This window comes from Coenobita brevimanus, chromosome 65 (genome assembly GCF_032717465.1).
Source record: "Coenobita brevimanus isolate Jiangsu-jjx chromosome 65, ASM3271746v2, whole genome shotgun sequence".
Classification (NCBI taxonomy): Eukaryota; Metazoa; Arthropoda; class Malacostraca; order Decapoda; family Coenobitidae; genus Coenobita; species Coenobita brevimanus.
Genome location: NC_137018.1, coordinates 20,208,174 through 20,230,881, shown reverse-complemented (window position 1 = coordinate 20,230,881; position 22,708 = coordinate 20,208,174). Strand labels below are relative to the sequence as shown.

The 22,708-nt window shown below is 43.6% G+C and overlaps 1 protein-coding gene across 1 annotated transcript in view; it reads left to right on the top strand.

Moving 5' to 3' along the window:
* The window catches only part of Nup107 (nuclear pore complex protein Nup107), a 399,651-nt gene that overhangs the window by 113,638 nt on the left and 263,305 nt on the right, over window positions 1–22,708 (top strand). The window contains exon 4 of the mRNA XM_080276587.1: window positions 4,622–4,773. Coding sequence (XP_080132713.1) covers window positions 4,622–4,773 — 152 coding nt within the window. The remainder of the gene's footprint in view (window positions 1–4,621; window positions 4,774–22,708) is intronic.

The following is a 22,708-nucleotide window of genomic DNA, read 5'->3' as shown; positions in this document are numbered from 1 at the left end:
ACAGGTAGTTTGGAATCCGTATTTGTACAATAAGCACTGAAAATAAGGCTACAATCAACGGAGCGTATGGCCGACATGCAGCGCGGCGGCGGTCTTCCCGTCACTGAACAAACATTTCCCTTTTCACAGCTAAAAACACGTATACTACATTATTTTCCTTCATAGTACTTCCCAAAGGCTCGCATGGCACTATTACGGCCATAAAAATCACTGTCATTGCCAGTATTGTGAAGCGGGAATGAGAAAGACCACTGCGGCGCGATTTTATTCTGCCTTACGCCAGTCAATTTATTCTCGCTCCTGTCGGCCACTCGCACTTCATTTCTATCGCTCACTTTCACTCTCGCTGTCAGTTTAGTGCCTTATTCATCAGTGTCACTGTCATTAGTTATAAAAATAATATTTTTTACACACCAAACTGTCACTGTCATAACATAGAATAAAAAATACGCTTTCAACTTCTTACACTGGAGTGACTGTCACTCTCAATACTTATATTATTATTATGTACAATAATTTACACTGAAATCACTGTCACTGTCAGTGCTTTTACAACTACATACACTAATTTACACTCAACAGACTGCCACTGTCAGTACGTACAAGAAAACTAAACACTAGTATCACTGTCACTCTCAGTATTATTTACAATATTTTTACCCTTATTTTCAATATCTACTCAGGCTGTGGTAGTCAAAGAAACACGGGTAAGCGCACAGGGGAATTTGGCACTCTTTGCACTGCAAGGAGGTGCGCCTAAATGTTCTTTCTTGCTGGGTAGTGTGGCTGCACACATGGCACCTCCTCAGTGCTTTTCCCCTCTTGGCAGTGCTAGGCAGTGGCTCCAGGCGGTGTCACTGAAGGTAGTCCTGGCACTGTAGGCGGTCTGGAGGTGTCTGTGAATGACGCCTGGGACCTGATGGCAGTACCTGCCCAAAACGCTGAAGCAGCTGATAGACACAAGTCTTAGAAAACCGCCTGAGAGAGTAGTTAGCTGGCTTCCTGTTCTTGATCTTATACAGGATGAAGGCGTTCAGCATGCACATATCAAGCAAGTGCAAGAACACCTTCCTGTACCAGCGACGGTTCCTCCTCAGGCAGTCAATCTCTCTGATCATCATATTGGACTTGTCCACCAGCCGCATATTGACGTTGTAGTCAATTACAGCATCAGGCTTCATCACAGGATCGCCAGTCCTTCTGTTGACCTTCCCTGTGGCATGCATTTCCCCCTTGTGCACTGTAGTGAGCAGATTGACGATCCTCTTGTCGTGCCACCTTATCGCCAGCATCTTGTCGGATTTCTTCAGGTGCACGTCTCCCCGCTTTGATCTTTCAGCCTCGGGGAAGGCAGGGTAGTGTGCCCTATTGCTCCTGAGAGTGCCAAAGGATCCGACGCCGTGCTCTGAAAGGTACTTGGCGAGTTTGGGAGCTGTATAATAATTGTCCGTATACAGGACATGATTCCCGCCAAAGTACTTTTCCAGAAGCACTTTCACCACAGAGCCAGAGAGTCCAAGGGGGTCAGTCTTGTCCAAGTCCACATTGCTGGCGGTGTAGATAACGAAGTCTAGGATGAACCCCGTCTTGCAGTCACACAGCACGAAAAACTTTATTCCAAAGCGGTGGCGTTTGCTTGGAATATACTGCACGAACCGAAGACGGCCCCTGAACAAAACCAAGGACTCGTCGATCACTACTTTCTTGAAGGGCCGAAGGAACGTCATAAACTTGTCCTTGATCATGTTCAGGATTCCCCTCACTTTCCATAGGGGGTCAGTCCGGGAAGGCTCATCGTTGTTGGCAAAGTGAAGGTACGTCATGAGTTGCCTGAAACGATCCCGAGTCATGTACTTGTTGAAGATGGGTGTGGGGCAAAGATCGTCAGCACTCCAGTACTCCTCGTGCTTCCAGTTATGTGGCATCAGAAGCATCAAGCCGATGAATACAAATAGTTCCCGGATCGTCACAGGAACCCATGCTGCCATCCGCGACGTGAATGGCGTTGCACCTTCACCTTGACGAACTGCAGCACATTGTCCTTTCTTACCTGTTCGTCTTGGTACAAATCTGCTCCATGACTTCGTTATCCAGGAAGGCCAATAGGTAGTCCAAACATTAACCACCCTCGGGGACAGGGAAGTCAGCCTGGATCCCACACCCAGTGGAATCAAAGGGCAGATCCTCTGGCACAAAATCAGAGCTCTCAGACCACACGAAGGCATCCAGAGTGCCCTGCCTAGGCTGGGAGTGGGTGGGTGCGGCGTGAGGTGAGGCAGGCCTTGTGGCAGTGGGTGAGGCAGGCGGTGAGGCAGTGGGTGAGGCAGGCCGTGTGGAAGTGGGTGAGCTAGGTCATGTCTGTGTGGTGGTGGTGGGGAGATTAGGAGAAGGTTCAAGGTCACTCGCAGTAGCCTGGGTGGTGAGTTGCCTAGTGCGGGAAACCTTTCCACTAATTCTAGCACTAGGAGACACTTTCCTACTCATGCCAGCACGAACACGGGGCCTACGAAAACCTCTACGAAAGCCAGACTGCCTACTTCCCTTCCGAGGTGGTGAAGGAGACTCCGAAGACTCAGCAGACGAAGATGACGAGAGAATGGGGCTGGGGGTGCGAGGCGGTATGGCGGCAGCGTGACCTGAGGTAGGGGACAATGGCCGGCCTGAGGAGAACAATGGCTGGGAACCGGGGTCACCACTTCGCTTCCTCTTGGCCCCCTTGCCATACGCCACTCCCTTCTGCACTGGAGCCTTGCCTGATGAGGTGCTAGGCACAGGAATTGTCTCTTCCTGCACCTCAGACTCAGAACTCGATAAAGTGTCTGATTCAGCAAGGCTCGATAACACCGCAACGTCACTACCGTAGTCCATAGAAGCTTTCAATAATTCTAGGCCTATAGCAGACTCACTCAGGCCCTTAGCACTCCCTAGTAAGGGTTTGAACGGGGTAGAGGTCACAAAGCCCTTTTTCGGAGGGCTGGAAGGCACTGACTCGGAAGAGCTAGAATTTGACATGGTGTCACCTTCAAAGACTGCGGTAAACTGACGCTAAACAGGGGCAAACCTCGCAAAAAAAAAAGCTAGTGTGACAACTGGGGAAACAAGCATTTCCAATTAGCATAAAGTGCTTGTGAGAGGAAGGCGCAGATTGACATGTCTGAGCAGTCCGCGTGCTGCCATATATCACGGTGAGGGTGGCCGGGCAGCGGTGCGTGGGTGAGTAAAAAAAAAGATACAGTAGAACCTCTTTGGTCTGGACCCCTTTAATCCGGATTTCTGTTAATTCGGACAAAATTTAAAAATAATAAGCTCCAAAAATATGTTGAAAGTAATTCTAAAGTCATTTTCAGTATCGGGAAGGAAAGCGATCGTCATTCGTTTAGTCTCGGATCACACTAGGACGCAACATGGGCGCCTGTTTAAACACACACTAGCATTCGTTCCATCAACTAGTTCACCAACAATTTATATTTTTACGCTGTATTTCAAAAGTTAATCCTCCTTACCATGCCCCTTAATGCAAGTGTAGCTTCTGCAATGAATAAAGGTGTTAAAAGGAGGAGTTTGCTTACACAAAAATGGGTCAGAATATTCTGCAGTGTTTAGTGGTTACTGTAGGTTATTTTTTGTACTTAAGTGTGCTTTACTTCTACATCAAACATTAGCTTCTTGCCCATATGGGTGTTGTCAATATGCCAAAGACGACAATGTATTTTTTGCCTACATAAGTTTTATTTTTATTCCAAATATTACTGTTACCGTAATTAATTAATTAATTTTTTTGCCTACACGGGCCTTAGTCACTTACAACAATTTAAAATGTAGGCTAGTTTCTTGTCATGGCCTTACCTGTAAATTATGCAATACAAAACTATCGTACATGATTAGCTTTGTTATTTTAGTATCCTTTCATCTTTTCCAGTTACGTAGGGTTGACATATGCCACACATGTTAATAATTAACAAACATACCATACGTACAGTAGATAGTTTTTGGTATGAACTGGAGATTACCCTGATGGGTTGGACAATCTGCTAATTCGGACAACCCTTCCCCCCATATAGTCCGAATGAGAGAGGTTCTACTGTACTTGGCAACAACGGAGGTCAGTGGTACAAAGGTCAAGTGTACTAATAGTAGCTAAAGGGTGGTGGTACTGATAGACAATACCAGCTTGAGCCTGCTTGCCCGCGGTTATTCAAAATTTACTAGAATCGCAAATGCGACGATCCACCGTTTTGTCCTTTTCGCCGAGCGTCGCAAATGCGACAATCCGCGTTTAAAGGGTTAATAAAACTACTTCTGCAGGTCACTGATTACAGACATCCAGTACATCTCTACAGTGTATTTTAGGCATGCAATTAGGAGGTGTGAAAAATTTTCAAGGGGTCCAAAGTGGGAATTTATGTATTTATTTATTTTATTTTTCCCTAGTCACATTTGCCAAAAAACTGTGGTTGTTAATGGAATGTTTTTTGTGCAGTTTATATTTTGCAGTATTTTTTTTAAATTGAAATATTATCTGTGCAAAATGAGGGGTCATTGTTTAGGAGTAAATTGAGTATGGTAGCTGATAATAAGATTATCCTAATATGTATTAAAAATTTTGTAATATGTGGTGCAGGTCTGAGTATGGTAGACAGTCCAAGTATGCTGATGATGGAGGATGCAGAAGTGACAGCACCAGCTCACCCAATGTTGATGCGCGACATGACGATGGAAACCACCAGTGCTGCCCTTCTGGCAGATGATGACCCCGGAGTAAGAGCCACACAGGTGTGGTATCAGTGTACTATCTCCATCTCTTTATTGCTAGGTGTGATACAGCCAGTGCAGGTCTATATCCAAGGAGTGGTTGGAAGAAAGATTGGGAAGGTATGAGCTAGAGCAGATGGAAGGGGTGGAAGACGTATGTAAGATATTCACGGAAGAGATAGGCGCAGCGTGTGAGGCGGTTTGTGGAGTGAGGAGGAGATGCAAGGGTGTGCAAGGGACAGCATGGTGGAATGATGAGGTGAAACGAGCTGTGGAACAAAAGAAGAAGGCATATGGTGAATGGTTGGCGAGTAGAGGTAGGGGAAAAGATGAGAGAGAGAAGAGAGAGGTATATGTGAGCAGGAGAAGGGAGGTTAAGAGACTGGTGAAGGAGAGTAAGAAGAAAGTGGATGAAGAGTTTGGGAGGAATCTGAGTGTGAAATGGAGGGAGAGTAAAAAATTGTTTTGGAAGGAGGTAAAGAAAGTAAGGCAGTGTGAAAGGGGAAATAATAGGGGAGTGAAAGATAGGAATAATAGATTGTTGGTGGAGAACAGAGAGAAATTGAGGAGATGGCAGGAGCACTTTGAGGATTTGTTGAATGTAGAGAGTGAGAGCAGTGTGAGTATAAGTGGTTGGGGAATGGCTGGGAGAAGAAGAGATGAGAGGAGGGAGGAAGAGATCAGTAGGGCGGAAGTAGTGGAAGCGATGAAGAAGATTAAGCTGGGAAAGGCCCCAGGAATTGATGGAGTGTGTGGTGAAATGCCTAGGTATGGGGGTGAGATTGTTGTGGAGTGGATATGGAAGTTGTGTAGATTGGCTTGGGAAGAGGGAAGGGTTCCAGAGGACTGGAAATCAGGTATAATTGTTCCTCTGTACAAAAGAAAAGGGGAGAGAGAAGTATGTGGTAACCATAGGGGTATTTGCCTTCTTAGTGTGACTGGTAAAATATATGGTAGAATACTCATTGATAGGGTTAGGCATATGACAGAGGAGCTAGTTGGAGAAGAACAAGGGGGATTTAGGAAGAGAAAAGGGTGTGTAGATCAGATATTTGTTCTAAGATGTTTAGTGGAGAAGTATCTAGAGAAGGGAAGGAAAGTGTATGGTGCCTTCATGGACTTGGAGAAAGCTTATGACAGAATAGATAGGCAAGGTATGTGGAAGGTATTAAGAATATATGGAGTGGAGGGGAAATTGTTGAGTGCTGTGAAGAGTATGTACGAGGGAGCTAGGGCTACGGTGCGAGTGGATGGTGAGCTGAGTGAGTTCTTTGATCTCAGTGTGGGACTGAAACAGGGGTATGTGGTGTCTCCATGGTTGTTTAATATACATATGGATGGGGTTGTAAAGGAGGTGCAAGGTAGGGCAGTGGATGTGGGGCTGGCCCTAATGAATGAGGGTGGGATTTGGAAGCTTCCGGTGTTGCTGTTTGCTGATGATACAGTATTGTTGAGTGAAGATGAATGGGAGTTGCAAGGTTTGGTGAATGAATTTGGGACAGTGTGTAGGAGGAGGAAGCTGAAAGTTAATGTAAACAAAAGTAAGGTTATGGTGTTTGAGAGGAATGAAGTCACAGAGTGTGCAGTGAGGTTGGATGGTGAGGATATGGAGAATGTGAGTGCATTCAAGTACTTGGGTAGTGTGATGAGTAAGGATGGAACTTTGGGGGATGAAGTACGTGAAAGGGTACAGCAGGGAAGGAAGGTTGTTGGTACACTGAAAGCAGTGATGAGAAATAGGGAGGTGAGTATGGAAGTTAAGAAGTCACTGTATGATGGTATTGTGATCCCTACCCTGACGTATGGAAGTGAGGCGTGGACCTTGCAAGAGGGGAACAAGTCAAGAGTGAGAGCAGTGGAAATGAGTTACTTGAGAGGAGCATGTGGAGTGACGTGGAGGGACAGGTTGACGAATGAAGAAGTGAAGGAACGTTGTGGGGTAGATGTGGATGTGGTTGAGAAGATTAGGAGAAATACACTGTGGTGGTTTGGACATGTGGAGAGAATGGAGAATGAAAGACTGACTAAGAGGGTGTATGTAGGTGAGGTGGAGGGAGGGAGAGGGAGGGGTAGACCGAGGATGAGGTGGAGGGATGGAGTTGAGAGGTATATGAGGGGGGGTGAGTTGGGGGGAGGGTAGTCAAATGGTTGGTGACAGAGTGACTTGGAGGTGTTTTGTCTGCGGCCACCCTTTGTGGGATTAGGGCGTCGGGCTATAGATAGATAGATAGATAGATAGGTTGTTGTTTATTGCTCACGTAATGCCACCCAGGGATGAGTGTGGTTGGTCATTCTCATCTTAAATGTTAGGACCAACTTGCCTAGCCCCAGGCTCCAACACTGGATTAGATGATGAATGAATGTCATAATTCCAGTAAGGGTGGCCACAGACAAATTGCCTCCATGTCACCATTTCCTCTGCTGACAGGTTGTGATCCCTTTAGCTCTTCCCCCACTCCCCACTCCAGTACCCCTTCACCTCATCCCTCTTCCCCCTGCCCGCTTCACCCCACGCACATACACTCTTTTAATCAGTCTCTCATTCTCCAACTTTCCACTTCTAACACATACCAGCTCATCAGCATCATCTGATGGTAGCTCTCCGTATGTCTCTGCCGTTTTCCAGCTCTGCCGGGTTGTAGTCCCCACCTAGGGTCTCACCCCATATCTTACTCAGTTTGTCTCTGAGCATTCTTCCCTGCACATCCACACCTGACCCTCCTCAGTCAGACATCCTCCCCCCATCCTCATAACATGTACAGACCGTATTGTACGAGTACGCTCTGCGATCCAGACTATTGGGTGGTCAAAAGGGACAAAAATCAAGGCACTGGTGATGACCACTGCATGCTGGAATGGCCCGGGAACTCAGATTGATGGAGACTCTCTCCCACTAGCGGCCTCTTCGGTTGCGTTTGTTACTTTTCAAGTGGCCAAGTTAAGAGTGGTAGCCAAAATGATGGGGTCAGTCTCCAACTCGGCCAACCCAAGCCCAACCTTCGCAATATCCCAAAATGCTCCTGGGTTACACATTAACCTGCCGCGTGCCAGTGCCATTTTAAAACAGTCTGACATAATGCCGCGTCAAGTGCAAGTGCTGTTTTAAAACGGTCTAAAATAAAAAATGTCACTCTGACTGCAATTTTCAAGATTCGCAGGTAAAAATTGGCAGGCATGTAAGGTAACTGTTCCTCTACCATCCCCCAGGCTGTCAAGGCCATACACTCACTCGCGCCCCCCCCTCACGCTCGCTCTGCCTCAGTCTGCCTGTGTGCCTCACCCAATGCTGTACATAGTGAAGGCATTTTGTAAATATTTTCATGTAAGTGAAAGTTGTAAATATTTTCTTGTAGGTGTAAGGACTATATAGTGAAGTCAAGTTGTAAATACCTTCTTGTAAGTGCCAGGATTGTACGTAATGAAGTCAGTTTGTACCTATCTTCAAGTAAGTTAAGATAATGCATTCATAGTGAGAAAGACATGCAAATTGTGATAGATGCTGAAGTAATAAGTGATCAGAAAAGTGTACTGAACATTGCTATACCTTCCCAGCATAAATACCTGAGTATACCTTAGATCGAAAATGGCTTTCTCTCACGTACGTGGTGAGCGTGAGAGAGTGGCTATACCTGTACACGAGTATGCAGGACTCAATAAAACTCATTTTCAAGCCTCGGTGAGCATTTTTAATTGTGAAATTCATTGTTTCCACATCAAAATCTATCATTTTAGCCAAAAGAAGAAAGGTCGAAAAACGGCTGGCACTGGGGTGACCCAGAGGGCTAAAAATAGCCGGCATGCTGCAGGTTAACAAGCTACTAGGTCAACTCTATACCAGCGGTTCTCAAGGGTTATACAAACAATAAAGTTCGAGTGGAAGGACGTGTGTATTAACAAGACCCCCCAAAAAAAAGGTAGAAAGTGAAAGGACGTGTGTATTAACAAGACCCCCCAAAAAAGGTAGAAATCTTCCCAGCTACTAGCCTTACTGAATGACTCGAATCATTTGGCACGTTATTCAACAAACATATGGCCATAATATCAAATTCAACAAAACTTAGCTCCTCTGTCCCAGGTTCAGTCCAATGTGGCTCTCCATAATCGACTGTCTGAGCTCATAGTCCATGGTCCAGTCTTCTGATATTCTTGACCTTTACTTCTGCACTGGGACTTTGATTTCCACACTTGGAATCTGACTCCCTCAGTGGGACCTTGACTTCCTCACTGGGACCCGCTCACTATCCAGCTGACAGAATACAAGGGAGGTGAGATCAGGACTCACTCTTCCAGTGAGGCAGTGGTGTCACCTTTTGTGTGATCAACACAACACTTCAGAATTACTTGGAAGGGGGAAGAGGAGGATGACGACAGTACTGACCATCCGTCATATTTCACGGGCGGTGAGCGAGTCACACGCCAGTCTTGCTTGGTGGAAAAGGGAGGGGGGGGAAGGATGACGGCATACACAATTTAAAATACTGTAATGCATTACCCATAAATAAACATTGCTTTTTAAATGTGTTTCCCTGTTGTTTTTAGCTGTTCGGCTGTGACAACTCTGGTTTGATTCATCAGCATAATGGCGGAAGGAACTATCCTAATTGTTTAACTAAACCAAACCTAACTTAGTTTAATTCTGCCTGATAATTTAACAAAAATTAACCTAAATCTAACCATTTTGGAAATTGGAAAACGAAAGCCATCTTTGAGTACGCTGTATATAGAGTTTCTTCCATTGCATCGGAAACAATCATAGGTATGGCTTAGAAACCCTATAGAAAAGGTCTCCAGTATGGCTTAATGGCTTAAACCCTCAATGGCCATGGGTTGTGAAATTTGCATGCACCCCTGGCTGGCTCCGGAACAATTTTGTAAGAGCTGAAAAATCATTGTATTTTTCTTAAAGATATGAAGAGAATCATCTGCCACACCTAGCATTGTGTTTTTTAGCTTCCTAAACCCATCCTATGAGTCGCCATGATTCACGGAAGAATTGATAAAATTAAGGTGCATGTACCATGTGGACGAAAACATCTGAGATTAAGCGGCTGTCTGACTGCTTGGGATGGTAGCATTGAGTTGTGTAAACATACCAATGACCCTGTTCCCTTCCGTTAATTGTTCAGTTTTTTATAGCTCTCGCTAACTTGATGTCACTGACACCTATACTGTAAAGGGTTGTTCAGTGCATGGGATTATTGAGGGGTTACTGTAATGGTATACATGACTGTTTGCATCAATACTCTCTCTTTTACATATAAACAAAAAAGCAAAAAAAAGAATGAGCACTGAAAGGACATTTAACTTTCAGCAGAAAGACCTTACCAATTAATTTCATATTCCTCCGGTTTACTTTCTGTGTTCTTCCGACCATTTTTTTTTTTTTTTTAGGAAGAAATCGCTAATTAGTGAAGTCGTTACTTATGACTTCAGCTATTATAGGGTTCTGCTGTATACAGTATTCTCTCCAAACTATCTACCTATCTGTCTATTGCCAGATGCCTTAATCCCACAAGGGGTGGCCACAAACAAATAGCCTCCATGTCGCTCTGTCCCCGGCCATTTCACTGCCCTCTCTCAGCTCACACCCCCCTCTCTCATATACCTCTCCACTCCATCCCTCCATCTCATCCTTGGTCTCCTCCTCCCTCTCCCCCCCTCCACCTCACTCACATACACTCTCCTCGTCAGTCTCTCACTCTCCATCCTCTGCACATGGCCAAACCACCTTAATGTGTTTCTCCTAATGCTTTCTATCACATTCACATCTATACCACAACATTCCATCACTTCCTTATTTGTCACCCTGTCTCTTCATGTGGCTTCACATGCTCCTTTAAAATAACTCATATCCACTACTCTCACTCTTGACTTCTGTCCTTCCAACAAGGTCCAAGCTTCACTTCCATGCATCAGAGTTGGTATCACAATACAGTACAATCCCAGCTATCCGGTATCCAGACAAACGGAATACTCAGAACAACGGGAAAATTCAAGGGCTGGTAAAAATGTCAGTAAGTTATAAATGTGCGCCAATTTGAATGGACCGCCAAACCGCCGTTTGATCGTGTCACGCGAGGCTGGGTGAAGTCAGACAAAGCGAGGTGAAAGCATTTCCGGCTAATGTAAATCCCTAGCAAATCCTCTTAACCACCCCTCCTCTCTCACTCTTTCCCCTACTTGAATTCAGTCATCCTCTACACCCTCCAAAAATCACCAGTCTGCGTTTTGCCACCAGACAGAAAACAAGCTCTCTTGCTATTGTGTTCCACTGATAGACGGTAATTTGTACACTCCAAAATGCCTAAAGTGCAAACTAAATGTAAGCGTATCGTGCTTACCTTGAAACAGAAGCTGGACATATGCAACAGACTTGAAATAGGCGAACATTATAAAACACTAATGGCTGAATATAAATATTAATAAGAATGAAAGTTTACTTTGTTGGAAGAAAAATAAATAAATAATATGCCTGCATTTCATACATACATCATTTATTTTATTTTCTGCAAAACAGCTGAGTGGCGGGTGAGGGGTGGAGTGATGGAGGTCAAGTGGGGAAGAAGAAGAACAGTCGGAAACGTAAACAAACTCACGTGGGGGCACAGGTGTCGTGATAATTCTACAGTGCAGTCTTAACACATCATCATTTCACTAATAAATGTTCAAGCTTTTATTTCTTTATTTTATTTTTCAATTTTTATGAGTACAATACATATAATGAATACAGTAATTCGGTAAACAATGGACTGGTGCAATTTGCAGTTCTGAAAATTGCTAGACAATGCACGCACGTCCGTTATGACCATGGTGTGTGTTTACAAGGCAGTTTTTCAGGCGGAATCTCTTAGTGTAACCCCTAATGTGACTGGTGAGTACCTGAACTGTATTTACTGCTGTGATAGCCTTTGTATAGATTTGACTTGAAAATCAGAAATACGGGAAAAATCTGTAACCGGGAAGGTAAATTCCCCAAGCCACCCGGTTAACTGGGATTGTACTGTACTGTCATGTAGTTGCTTTTTCACTTCCATGCTCACTTTCCTGTTTCTCATCACTGCTTTCAAGGATCCAGCAACCTTCTTCCCTGCTGCACCCTTTCAAACACTTCGCCCTCTAACCTTCCGTCCTTACTCATCACATTACCCAAGTACTTAAACGCATTCACATTCTTCATTTCCTCCCGATCCAACCTCACTGTGCAATCAGACTTCACTTCTCTCAAAGACCGTCCCTTTACTCTTCCCTACATTCACCTGTAGATTCCTTTTCTTACTCCCCAAACTCATCCACTAAGCCTTGCAGCTCCCCTTCATCTTCACTTAACAACACAGTATCATCTGCAAACAACAGTACAGGAGTTTCCAAACACTACCCTCTCCCACTAAGGCCACTCCAACATCCACTGCTCTACCTTGTAGCTCTTTTATAACCCTATCCAGATGCAGATTGAACAACTATGGAGACATGACACATCCTTGTTTCAATCCAACCTTCAAATAGAAAAATTCACTTGGTTCACCATCCACATACACTGCAGTCTTAGTGCCCTCATACATACTCTTCACAGCAATCAACAACTTCCCATCTACTCATATATTCTTAATAATTTCCACAATCCTTGTCTATCCACCCTGTCATATGCTTTCTCCAAATCCATGAAGGCTGCATACAACTTCTTTCCCTTCTCTAGAAACTTTTCTACTTAAATCTAGGAATGAATATCTGATCTACACAACTTCTTCCCTTCCTAAAGCCTCCCTGTTCCTCTTCAACAAATTTTGCTAGTTATTTCCCAACTCCATCAATAAGTATCCTACCTATTACACTAAGAAGACAAATGCCTCTGTGATTACCACACACTTCTTTTTCCCCTTCTCCTTTGTACAGGGGGACAATTATCCCTGACTTCCAATCCTCTGGGTTTCTACCTTCCTCCCAGGCCAATCTGCACATCTTCCACATCCATTCTATTACTATCTCTCCCCCATGCTTTAACATTTCACCACACACTCCATCAATTCCTGGGGCCGTCCCCATTTTAACTTTCTTCATTACTTCCACAACTTCCGTCCTGCTGATTTCTTCCTCTTTTCTCACCTTCCTCGTTCTCCCAGCAATTCCCTATCCACTTATACTTGCATTACTTTCATTCTCTGTGTTCAATAATTTCTTAAAGTGTTCTCTCCATTTACTCACTTTTTCTCCCTTCTCCACTACTAATCTACCATTTTTACCTTTCACTCCCCAACTAACTTCCTTGGCACCCTGTCTAACTGTCTTTACCTCTTTCCAGAACATTTTCTTACATTCCCTCCACTTTACACTCAAATTCCTTCCAAATTCCTCACCCACTCTCTTCTTACTCTCTCTTACTAATCTTTTCACGTCTTTCTTCCTCTCTACCTATAACTCCCTATTCTGTCTCTCAACTACTTCGATGCCCCTGTTTCCCATCCACTCACTATATTCTTTCTTCTTTAGTGCCACAGCATCTCTCACCTTTTCAGTCCACCATGCTGTTCCCTGCATCTGTTTTTGTCTTTTCTTCACCCCACACACCATCTCACATGCTGCACAGATTTCTTCTGTGAATATCTTACACACACCCTTCCATGTCCCCCATGTGCTCCATTCAATATTTACCTAATTGCTCCTCCACTTCGCTCTTGTAATCTTCTTTTTTTCCATCCTCTTTTAACTTTTCTATCCTTCTTGTTAGAACTATTTCCTCCTGTCCTTCCCTTCTTCTATTCCTGCATGTTGTTTGGACTTTGATCCTGACCACCATGAAGTGGTGGTCTGAAAGTCCACTCCCCTAGCCTTTATATACTCTTGCATCCAACACACACCTTCTCATCCTTTCATCCACACACACATAATCAATCATTGCCTTCCATTCATTCAGTTCACCATCCACCCTTCTCATCACTCTCCACGTATGCCTATGGATCTCCAAACACATTTGTATTAATATTAGTAGTGATGACATAGTGATGACAATGTTCACTAATACATATAAGGTACTGAGTGAGCAGGTAATATTCCATATCATTCTGGCAGTCCAGGAAGTGTTATCTGTGACTTGTAGGCCTACTGTGTCATTACACTTGTATATGTTCACTAATTTATATATTTTTCAGATTCAGGTATAGTACTTTATTGAATACAGTATTTACTGTATTGTACAGTATACAGTACTCTCTCTAAACACATTTGTAATAATGTAAATAGTGATGACGTGTGCAGCAATACATGTAAGGTATTGTGGGTATTTTTTTAAAAATTATTCGGCAAATCTGATTACTAGGCATCGGCCAGGTCCCATAGATACCGAATAATTGGACTTTTATTGTAGTGAGTGCATGGTAAGCAGAGACAAGGAGGAAGCTGAAATATGGAATAGGGAGTTGTGTGTAGAGAAGACGAGAGAGAGATGAAAAGATTAGTAAGAGAGAATAAGAAGAGAGTGGATGAGGAACTTGGAAGGAATTTGGGTGTAAAGTGGAGGGAATTTAAGGAAATGTTCTGGAAGATACTAAAGAGAGTTGGACAGGGTGATGAAGAAGGTAGTAGGGGAGTGAAAGATAAAAATGGTATATTGATTGTGGAGAAGGGAGAAAAGGTGAGTAGATGGAGAGAACACTTTATGGAATTGTTAAACAGAGAATGAAAGCAGTGTGAGTATAATTGGCTGGGGAATGGCTGGGAGGAGGAAGGAGATGAGATCAGAGAAAGATATCAGTAGGATGGAAGTAGTGGAAGCAATGAAGAAAGTCAAAATGGGGGTAGCCCCAGGAATTGATGAAGTGTCTGATGAAATGCTGAAGCATGCAAGAAAGGTAGTAGTAGAATGGATATACTGTACAAGGTGTGCACATTGGCCTGGGAGAAAGATAGAGCTCCAAAGGATTGGAAGTCAAATATAATTATTCATCTGCACAGAGGAAAAGGGAAGAAAGAAGTGCGTGGTAATCGTAGGGGCATTTGTCATGTTAGTGTAATAGGAAAAGTACATGGAAGGATACTTACTGACAGAGGCAAATGATAGAGGAATTAGTTGGAGAAGAACAGGGAGGTTTTAGGAAGAGGAGAGGTTGTGTAGATCAGATATCTGTATCATAATGATCTGATTTCTGTATGTTTGTTTGTGTGTTGTTGTAACAGCAAAAACGGCACATGTAGTGCAACTTTTTTTTAGAACAAGGTACCGGTACCATTAAAATGCACCAACTTGAAGAATAAAACAATTTCTAGTCCAGTTGGCCCACTGGTTCCCTAGTTATGACTCATAACAGACTGAAGTTGGGAAGTGACTTGGCATCAAACGGAGGCCGCCGAAGGCAGCTTATAAGAGAGTTCGTCCTAAAGTCTTTAGTGGAAAAGTTACTAGAGTAAGGAAAGAAATTGTGGTAGGTGGGGGCGCTCACCATCCACTCACTCAATGTAGTGCTGCTCTTGGGTGTCTGCCCGTTCCTCTCCTCCATTTTTCTTTCCATTCATCCTCCTCTGTATTTCTTTCCTTCAATTCTTTGCTCTTCCTTCTGCCTACGAGTGACTTTACTCTCCTTCTTCTGTCTTTTTGTCCTTTATTCTTTTCTCTTCCTTGTGCCTGTGGTTGACTGTCCTCTGAATGACAAACCAAATGGTTTCTTTTACACCAGGAAACCATTCACAACACTGGGTGGTAATCATATAACCAAATTTTGGCGCCTGGTGGTTTAGTGGGTAATTATGGTGCTCCAGTCAGATTGAGCCAGTGAAAGTTTATATGCAAGAGATGGTTGGGGTTTATTGCTCACATAATGCCACTCAGGGATGAGTGAGGCTGGTCACCCTCATCTTAAATGTCAGGAGCAACTTGCCTAGCCCTGGGCTCCCATGCTTCATATGGGGCAATGTAGGCTTGGATGATGGATGGATGGATGGATGGAAAGAAATTGTGTCCAGCCTTCATGGATTTGAAAAATGCATGTGACAGAGTGGATAGACAAGGAATGTGGGAAATATTGAGAGTATATAGAGTAAATAAGAAGCTGTTGAATGTCGTGGAGAGTGTGCATGAGAGAGCTAAGGCTCTAGTTCATGTGGATGGTGAACTGAGCGAATTTTCATATCTGAATGTTGGACTAAAACAGGGATGTGTCATGTCTCCTTCGTTGTTCAGTCTGTATATGGATGGAGTTTTAAAAGGGATACAAGTTAGGGCAGTGGATGTTGGAGCAGCCGTAATGAGAGGGGGCAATGTTTAGAAACTTCCTGTTCTCTTTTCTGCAGATGATATTGTATTGTTAAGTGAAGATGAAGGGGAACTGCAAGGCTTGGCGAATGAGTTAGGGAGAATGTCGAAGAAATAGATTCTAAAGGTGAATGCAGGGAAGAGCAAAGTTGTGTTCTTCGAGAGAAATGAAGCCACGGAATGCACAGTGAGGTGGATGGTTAGGAAATGGAAAATGTGAGTGCATTTAAGCACTTGGATAGTGTGATGAGTAAGGATAGAAGTTTAGAGGATGAAGGGCTTGAAAGGGTGCAACAGGGAAGAAAGGCTGCTGATTCTTTGAAAGCAATGGTAAGAAGCTGGGAAGTGTGCATGGAAATTAAAATGTAACTGTATGATAGTATTGTGATACTAACTTATGGAGGTGACACTTGGACCTTGTTGGAAGGACACAAATCATGAGTGAGATCAGTGGAAATGAGTTATTCGAGAGGAACATGTGGAGTTACAAGGAGAGACAGACTGACAAATGAGGAAGAGAAGGAGTGTTGTGGTGTAGATGTGAATGTGATAGAAAGCATTAGGATAAATGCATTGAGGTGGTTTGGTCATGTGGAGAGGATGGAGAGTGACAGATTAATGAGGAGAGTGTATATGAACAAGCTGGAGGGAGAGGGGGGAGAGGGAATGGGAGACCGAGGATGAGATAGAAGGATTGAGTGAAGAGGTATATGAGAGAGGAGGGTGTGAGTTGGGGGGAGGGCAGCAAAATATTAGGGGACAGGGTGACATAGAGGTGATTTGTTTGTTGCCATCCCTTATGGTATTAAGGCATCTGGCGGCTGATAGACAGACAGACTTTGTGTTAACTGAAATTGGTGATCTTTCAGGGTAGATTTCAGTTGGGGAGGTGGGGGGGGGGGTCCACAGTTGCCAAGTACTGAAAGTAGGGCAGCTGGAGGATGATAGTCGTCTTGTGCTTTACCAAGAAGGAAAAGGAGAAGGTGCATTGGCATCATACAGCATCCAAGGTTTGTTTGTGTTTTCCTCAGGCATCTTCCTTTTCACTGCCTTCCTCAGACATTTCAGAACCACCAAGTAAAACTATTAATTGACTGTCTGACCACGTGGAACAAACTCATGACAAACAACACCCCTCCTTTAAAATAAGACAGTTATCATCACCTTCACATTTGAGCAATGCTGACCTTTTTTTTTTTTTTTTTTTTCCTGTGATGATGTTTCAACCTACTGTGACTGCTTCCATTTTGTTTTGACATCATGGTCATACATCTACTTTTCATTACCTGTTATGATGTTTTTCAGAAAGTTTTCAAAAGCACTCAATCAGACAGCTTCTGACTGACTGTGACATGGTTCTCTTTGCTCATCTGTCAGCAGATGTGATACAGATTTTTTAGCAACACGATGCATGTTGAGTTTTTCAATTAAAATCATGTGACACAAACTTTTACAGATGCCTATGTCTTCGGAAACTTCACGGACAGTCAGGTGACGATTTTCACGGATCACAGCGCTCACTTTCTCAATGTGACTGTTGTCTTTTGACATGGAAGGCTGTCCAGATTTGGGATCATCTTTGTTGGATGTTCTGTCCAATTTGAACCTCTGGAACCACTTGTGACATTGTGTAAGCTCAAACAGTCCTCCCCACAAGCCTGTTGCAATATTTGAACAGTCTCCATAAAAGCTTTTCCCGTTTGAAACAGTTTCACACAAACACGTTGCTCTTCAAGATCCCTCATTGTTCTGTTTGAAACTAATAGGAGCCCCCACAAACTGGAAAAAGATTCCACTGCTCTCCAGATAACTTAATGTAAAATGCAAAAGTGGGGTCAACTTGAATTACCCTCTGTAATGCAATTTTTGTGTTACTTTACTGAAAATAGGATATTTTTTTATTTATCTACATATAATACTGGAGAAAAAATGGCTTCTGTATCAAAATATAATAGAAATGGAAGGTTGCATCTATCTCAGTTTAGGGACAGTCTACGTGCGATTATTATACTGCCTGAGTATTGATCACAGTCATTTTTTCAGGTGGTGAATGTACATATGTAAGGAAAAATTGTAAATGAGTATAAAGAAATTGTATCTTACACAAGAAATGAAGGAAATATAGTACTTAAACAATCGAAGATGGTATGAACCCACTGAACTCATATGGAGGCGCTTTCTTATGGGTAGCGTGACGTAGTTTGTGCGGCCGCCGCCAGGGACCCAGGGCGGCGCTGATGGTGTGTATACACCACACCTGACTCCTGCGCCTTTTGAAATTACCTGATGATTCAGAAAAATATAGTGCCATGGTCCAGTGCGCAGGTAAATATATGTGGAAAAATAGACTGTAGCAGAACTGAGACGTTTTCTCAAAGCAAGAGGAATATCATGCCTTTAAAAATTCGGGTCAGCTGATCTCATCCCCGTAAGATTTCGGCCGTACAGTTCTTACTATTATTAAGTGTATAATGGATAGAATCATGTCAGGATTTGCCAGATGAAAGATTACGATCTTTGGAAACTGTATGATATATTTTTCCAACAACTGAGATTCGTAACACTTGGTAAAAATGTGCTGAATGCAAAAACACACAATAAGCGTTCATGCTTTTTAGTAAACTCCATGGAGAGCTTTTCAGCGCAAATCTCATGTAAAGCATTGGTAAAATATCTATGATGAAAATAACACCGGTATAATGCTTTATGCATGAGTAATAATCCCGATAGAAATTTTTTAAAGGAAGATATACCAGCTCTGAGTGGGTAGTGACCCCACGCAATTTAGTGATCTGGTGAACACTGGCAACTTTCAAGAGTATGTGGGGGCTCTTATTGCCAACTGCACTGAACACTCATTCACTCAAGTGCATGTACATTGATGGCTGTGTAACATAGTGTGATGCAGCAATTGTGAATCTGATATTCAGAGCTGCCGCTAGACAGTCCTCCCTTTACGATCATGCAAAGCTGACATGTTGGTGCACTGTTTAAAACATTTGGTTTCTTTTTGGACAGACTTCATATATAGTACACTCAGTTCTCAAGTACCGCGGGCAATAGGGACTGGAGGAGAGTCGTGGTACTCAAATCCACGTCAGTCAGACATTATGTTTCCATGTACAATGGTACAATGTGTTCCGGCAACTTTTCAAAACTCACTTTTACCCTTTCTTACCACCATACCCCAAGTACAATAAATTATGCCCACTTATACCCACCATCAGGTAGAACACTAAAAGATATATAACTAATATAACTATCTATCTATCTATTGCCAGACGCCTCAATCCCGTTTGGGGTGGCCACAAACAAATCGCCTCCAAGTCGCCCTGTCCCCCGCCATTTCACTGCCCTGCTCCCAACTCACACCCCCCTCTCTCATATACCTCTCCACCCCATCCCTCCATCTCATCTTCGGCCTCCCCCTCCCTCTTCCCCCCTCCACCTCACTCACATACACTCTCTTCGTCAGTCTTGCACCCTCCATCCTCTCCACATGGCCAAACCACCTCAGTGTGTTCCTCATAACGCTTCCTATCACATCCACATCCACACCACAACGCTCCTTTATATCCTCATTCGTCAGCCTGTCTCTCCACGTGACTCCACAGGCTCCTCTTAAATAACTCATTTCCACTGCTCTCACTCTTGACTTGTGTCCTTCCAACAATGTCCAAGCTTCACTTCCGTACGTTGGAGTTGGTATCACGATACTGTCATGTAGTAACTTTTTCACTTCCATGCTCACTTCCCTGTTTCTTATCACTGCTTTCAAAGAACCAGCAACCTTTCTTCCCTGCTGTATCCTTTCAAGCACTTCACCCTCCAAACCTCCATCCTTACTCATCACACTACCCAAGTACTTAAACGTACTCACATTTTCCAATTCCTCACCATCCAACCTCGCTGTACATTCACTGACTTCACCTCTCTCAAAGACCATCACTTTACTCTTCCCTACATTCACCTTTAGATTCCGTTTCTTACACACTCTCTCAAACTCATCCACCAAGCCTTGCAGCTCCCCTTCGTCTTCACTCAACAACACGGTATCATCTGCAAACAACAGTACAGGGAGTTTCCAAACACTATCCTCTCTCACCAGGGCCACTCCAACATCCACTACCCTACCTTGTACCTCTTTTATTACCCCATCCATGTACAGATTGAACAGCCATGGAGACATGACACATCCCTGTTTCAAACCAACTTTCAAAGAGAAAAATTCACTTAGTTCACCATCCACACGCACTGCAGCCTTCGCACCATCGTACATACTCTTCACAGCATTCAACAACTTCCCATCTACTCCATATATTCTTAACACTTTCCACAATCCTTGTCTATCCAGCCTGTCATATGCTTTCTCCAAATCCATGAAAGCCGCATACAACTTCTTTCCCTTCTCTAGAAACTTTTCCACTAAAGATCTAAGAATGAATATCTGATCTACACAACCTCTTCCCTTCCTAAAGCCTCCCTGTTCTTCTCCAACTAATTTCTCTGTTCCTTCTCTAACTGTCTATAAGTATCCTACCATACACTTTTCCTATAATACTAAGAAGACAAATGCCCCTATGATTACCACACATTTCTTTTTCCCCTTTTCCTTTGTACAAGGGAATAATTATACCTGACTTCCAATCCTCCTGGACTCTACCTTCCTCCCAGGCCAATCTGCACATCTTCCACATCCATTCTACTACTATCTCTCCCCCATGCTTCAGCATTTCACCACACACTCCATCAATTCCTGGGGCTTTCCCCAATTTAACTTTCTTCATTGGTTCCACAACTTCTGTCCTACTGATTTCTTCCTGTCTTCTCACCTCCCTCCTTCTCCCAGCCATTCCCCAGCCACTTATACTCGCATTACTTCCATCCTCTACGTTCAACAATTCCTTAAAGTGTTCTTCTCCATCTGATCACTTTTTCTCCCTTCTCCACTAGTAATCTACCATTTTTATCTTTCACTCCCCTGCTAACTTCACTTCCACCCTGTCTTACTCTTTTCACTTCTCTCCAGAACATTTTCTTACAGTCCCTCCACTTTACCCTCAAATTCCTTCCAAATTCCTCATCCACTCTCTTCTTACCCTCTCTTACTAATCTTTTCACCTCTCTCTTTCTTTCTACATATAACTCTCTCTTCCGCCTCTCAACTTCTTCCACGCCCCTGTTTCTCATCCATTCATTGTATGCTTTCTTCTTTTGTGCCACAGTCTGTTTCACCTCTTCAGTCCACCACGCTGTTCCTTGCACCCCCCTCCGTCTTCTCTTCCTTCCACACACCACATCACATGCTGCACATATTTCTTCTGTAAATATCTGACACACACCTTCCACATCTCCTATCTGCTCCAATTCATATATGCCCAATCGTTCCTCCACTTCTATCTTATACTCTGCCTTTTTCTCATCCTCTTGTAACCTTTCCACTCTCCTTGCAACTACTCCTTCCTCTCGTCTTTCCCTTCTTTTGTTCCTCCATCTTACTTGCATTCTAATTCTGGCCATCACCAAGTACTGGTCAGAAAGTCCACTCCCCCAACCTCTATACACTCTTGCATCCTTTACACATCTTCGCATCCTTTCATCCACACACACATAATCAATCATTGCCTTCCTTTCATTCAGTTCACCACCCACCCTTCTCATCACTCGCCATGTATACCTGTGGATCATTTTATGCCTGAAGAGGGTATTGGCTATCACCAACCCCCTCCCAGCACAAATGTCCACTAATGCACTCCTATTCTCATCTATCTCAGCAGGCACACCCCACTTACCAACTATTCCATCCACCTTCACATTCCCCACTTTACCATTCATATCACCAATCAAAAACACTCTCTCATTCCTTCCAAACTTTTCCATGCACACTTCCACATTTGTCCAGAACTCTTCTCTCACTCTGTTTGCACGATCTTACGTTGGTGCATACACACACACAATCGCCCACATTTGTATTCCAACTTTCAACTTTACCCACACAATCCTTGACCCAACTGATCCATACTGTTTTATGCTCCTCTTCCATCTTTTACTCACAACTATACATACTCCTTCCTTTGCCCTCTCATTCTCACCTACTCCTGCACATATACTCCATCCATACTCCCATTCTCTCACACTTTCTCCTCTCCATTTTGTTTCAATTATTCCACATACATCCACTTTCTCACCCTTAAGCACCTGCACAATCTCTCTCTCTTTCACCTCATCATTCGCTCCTCTTACATTCCATGTACTCATTACCAAGTCCTTTGTCCAGTCCTGGGTCGTCATCGTTTGGTCAGTCCTTGTCTGAGGCTTCTTGTTTGTTGTTTTAGTTAGTTGTTTTCCGGGGAGGGGCACTAACCCTCCGCCAACCCTCTTAGTATACTGTACTGTAAGAACATCAGTGGTATTAAGAATTGCTTTAACAAAACAAAAGTTGGACTAGGTACACTTGTGTTGTTGATAAGCAGTTCCCCAGTACTCTCCCCCTGCCCCCCTTCCCCAGTATTGTCAATGCTTCACCTTTTCTTGTACCATGCGGTCCTCAGGAGAGACATTAGGCCCTGTGGTTTGACAAAAATTTATAGGTCTGACAGTTTTCGGAGACAAAATTGGAATTGAAAATGTTTGCCAACCAGAAAAGTTACTTATCAATGTGTCCTCGTGAGTTAGCGTTCGGTTGCACATTCTTCGTTCGACTTTGTGCTTCCCAAC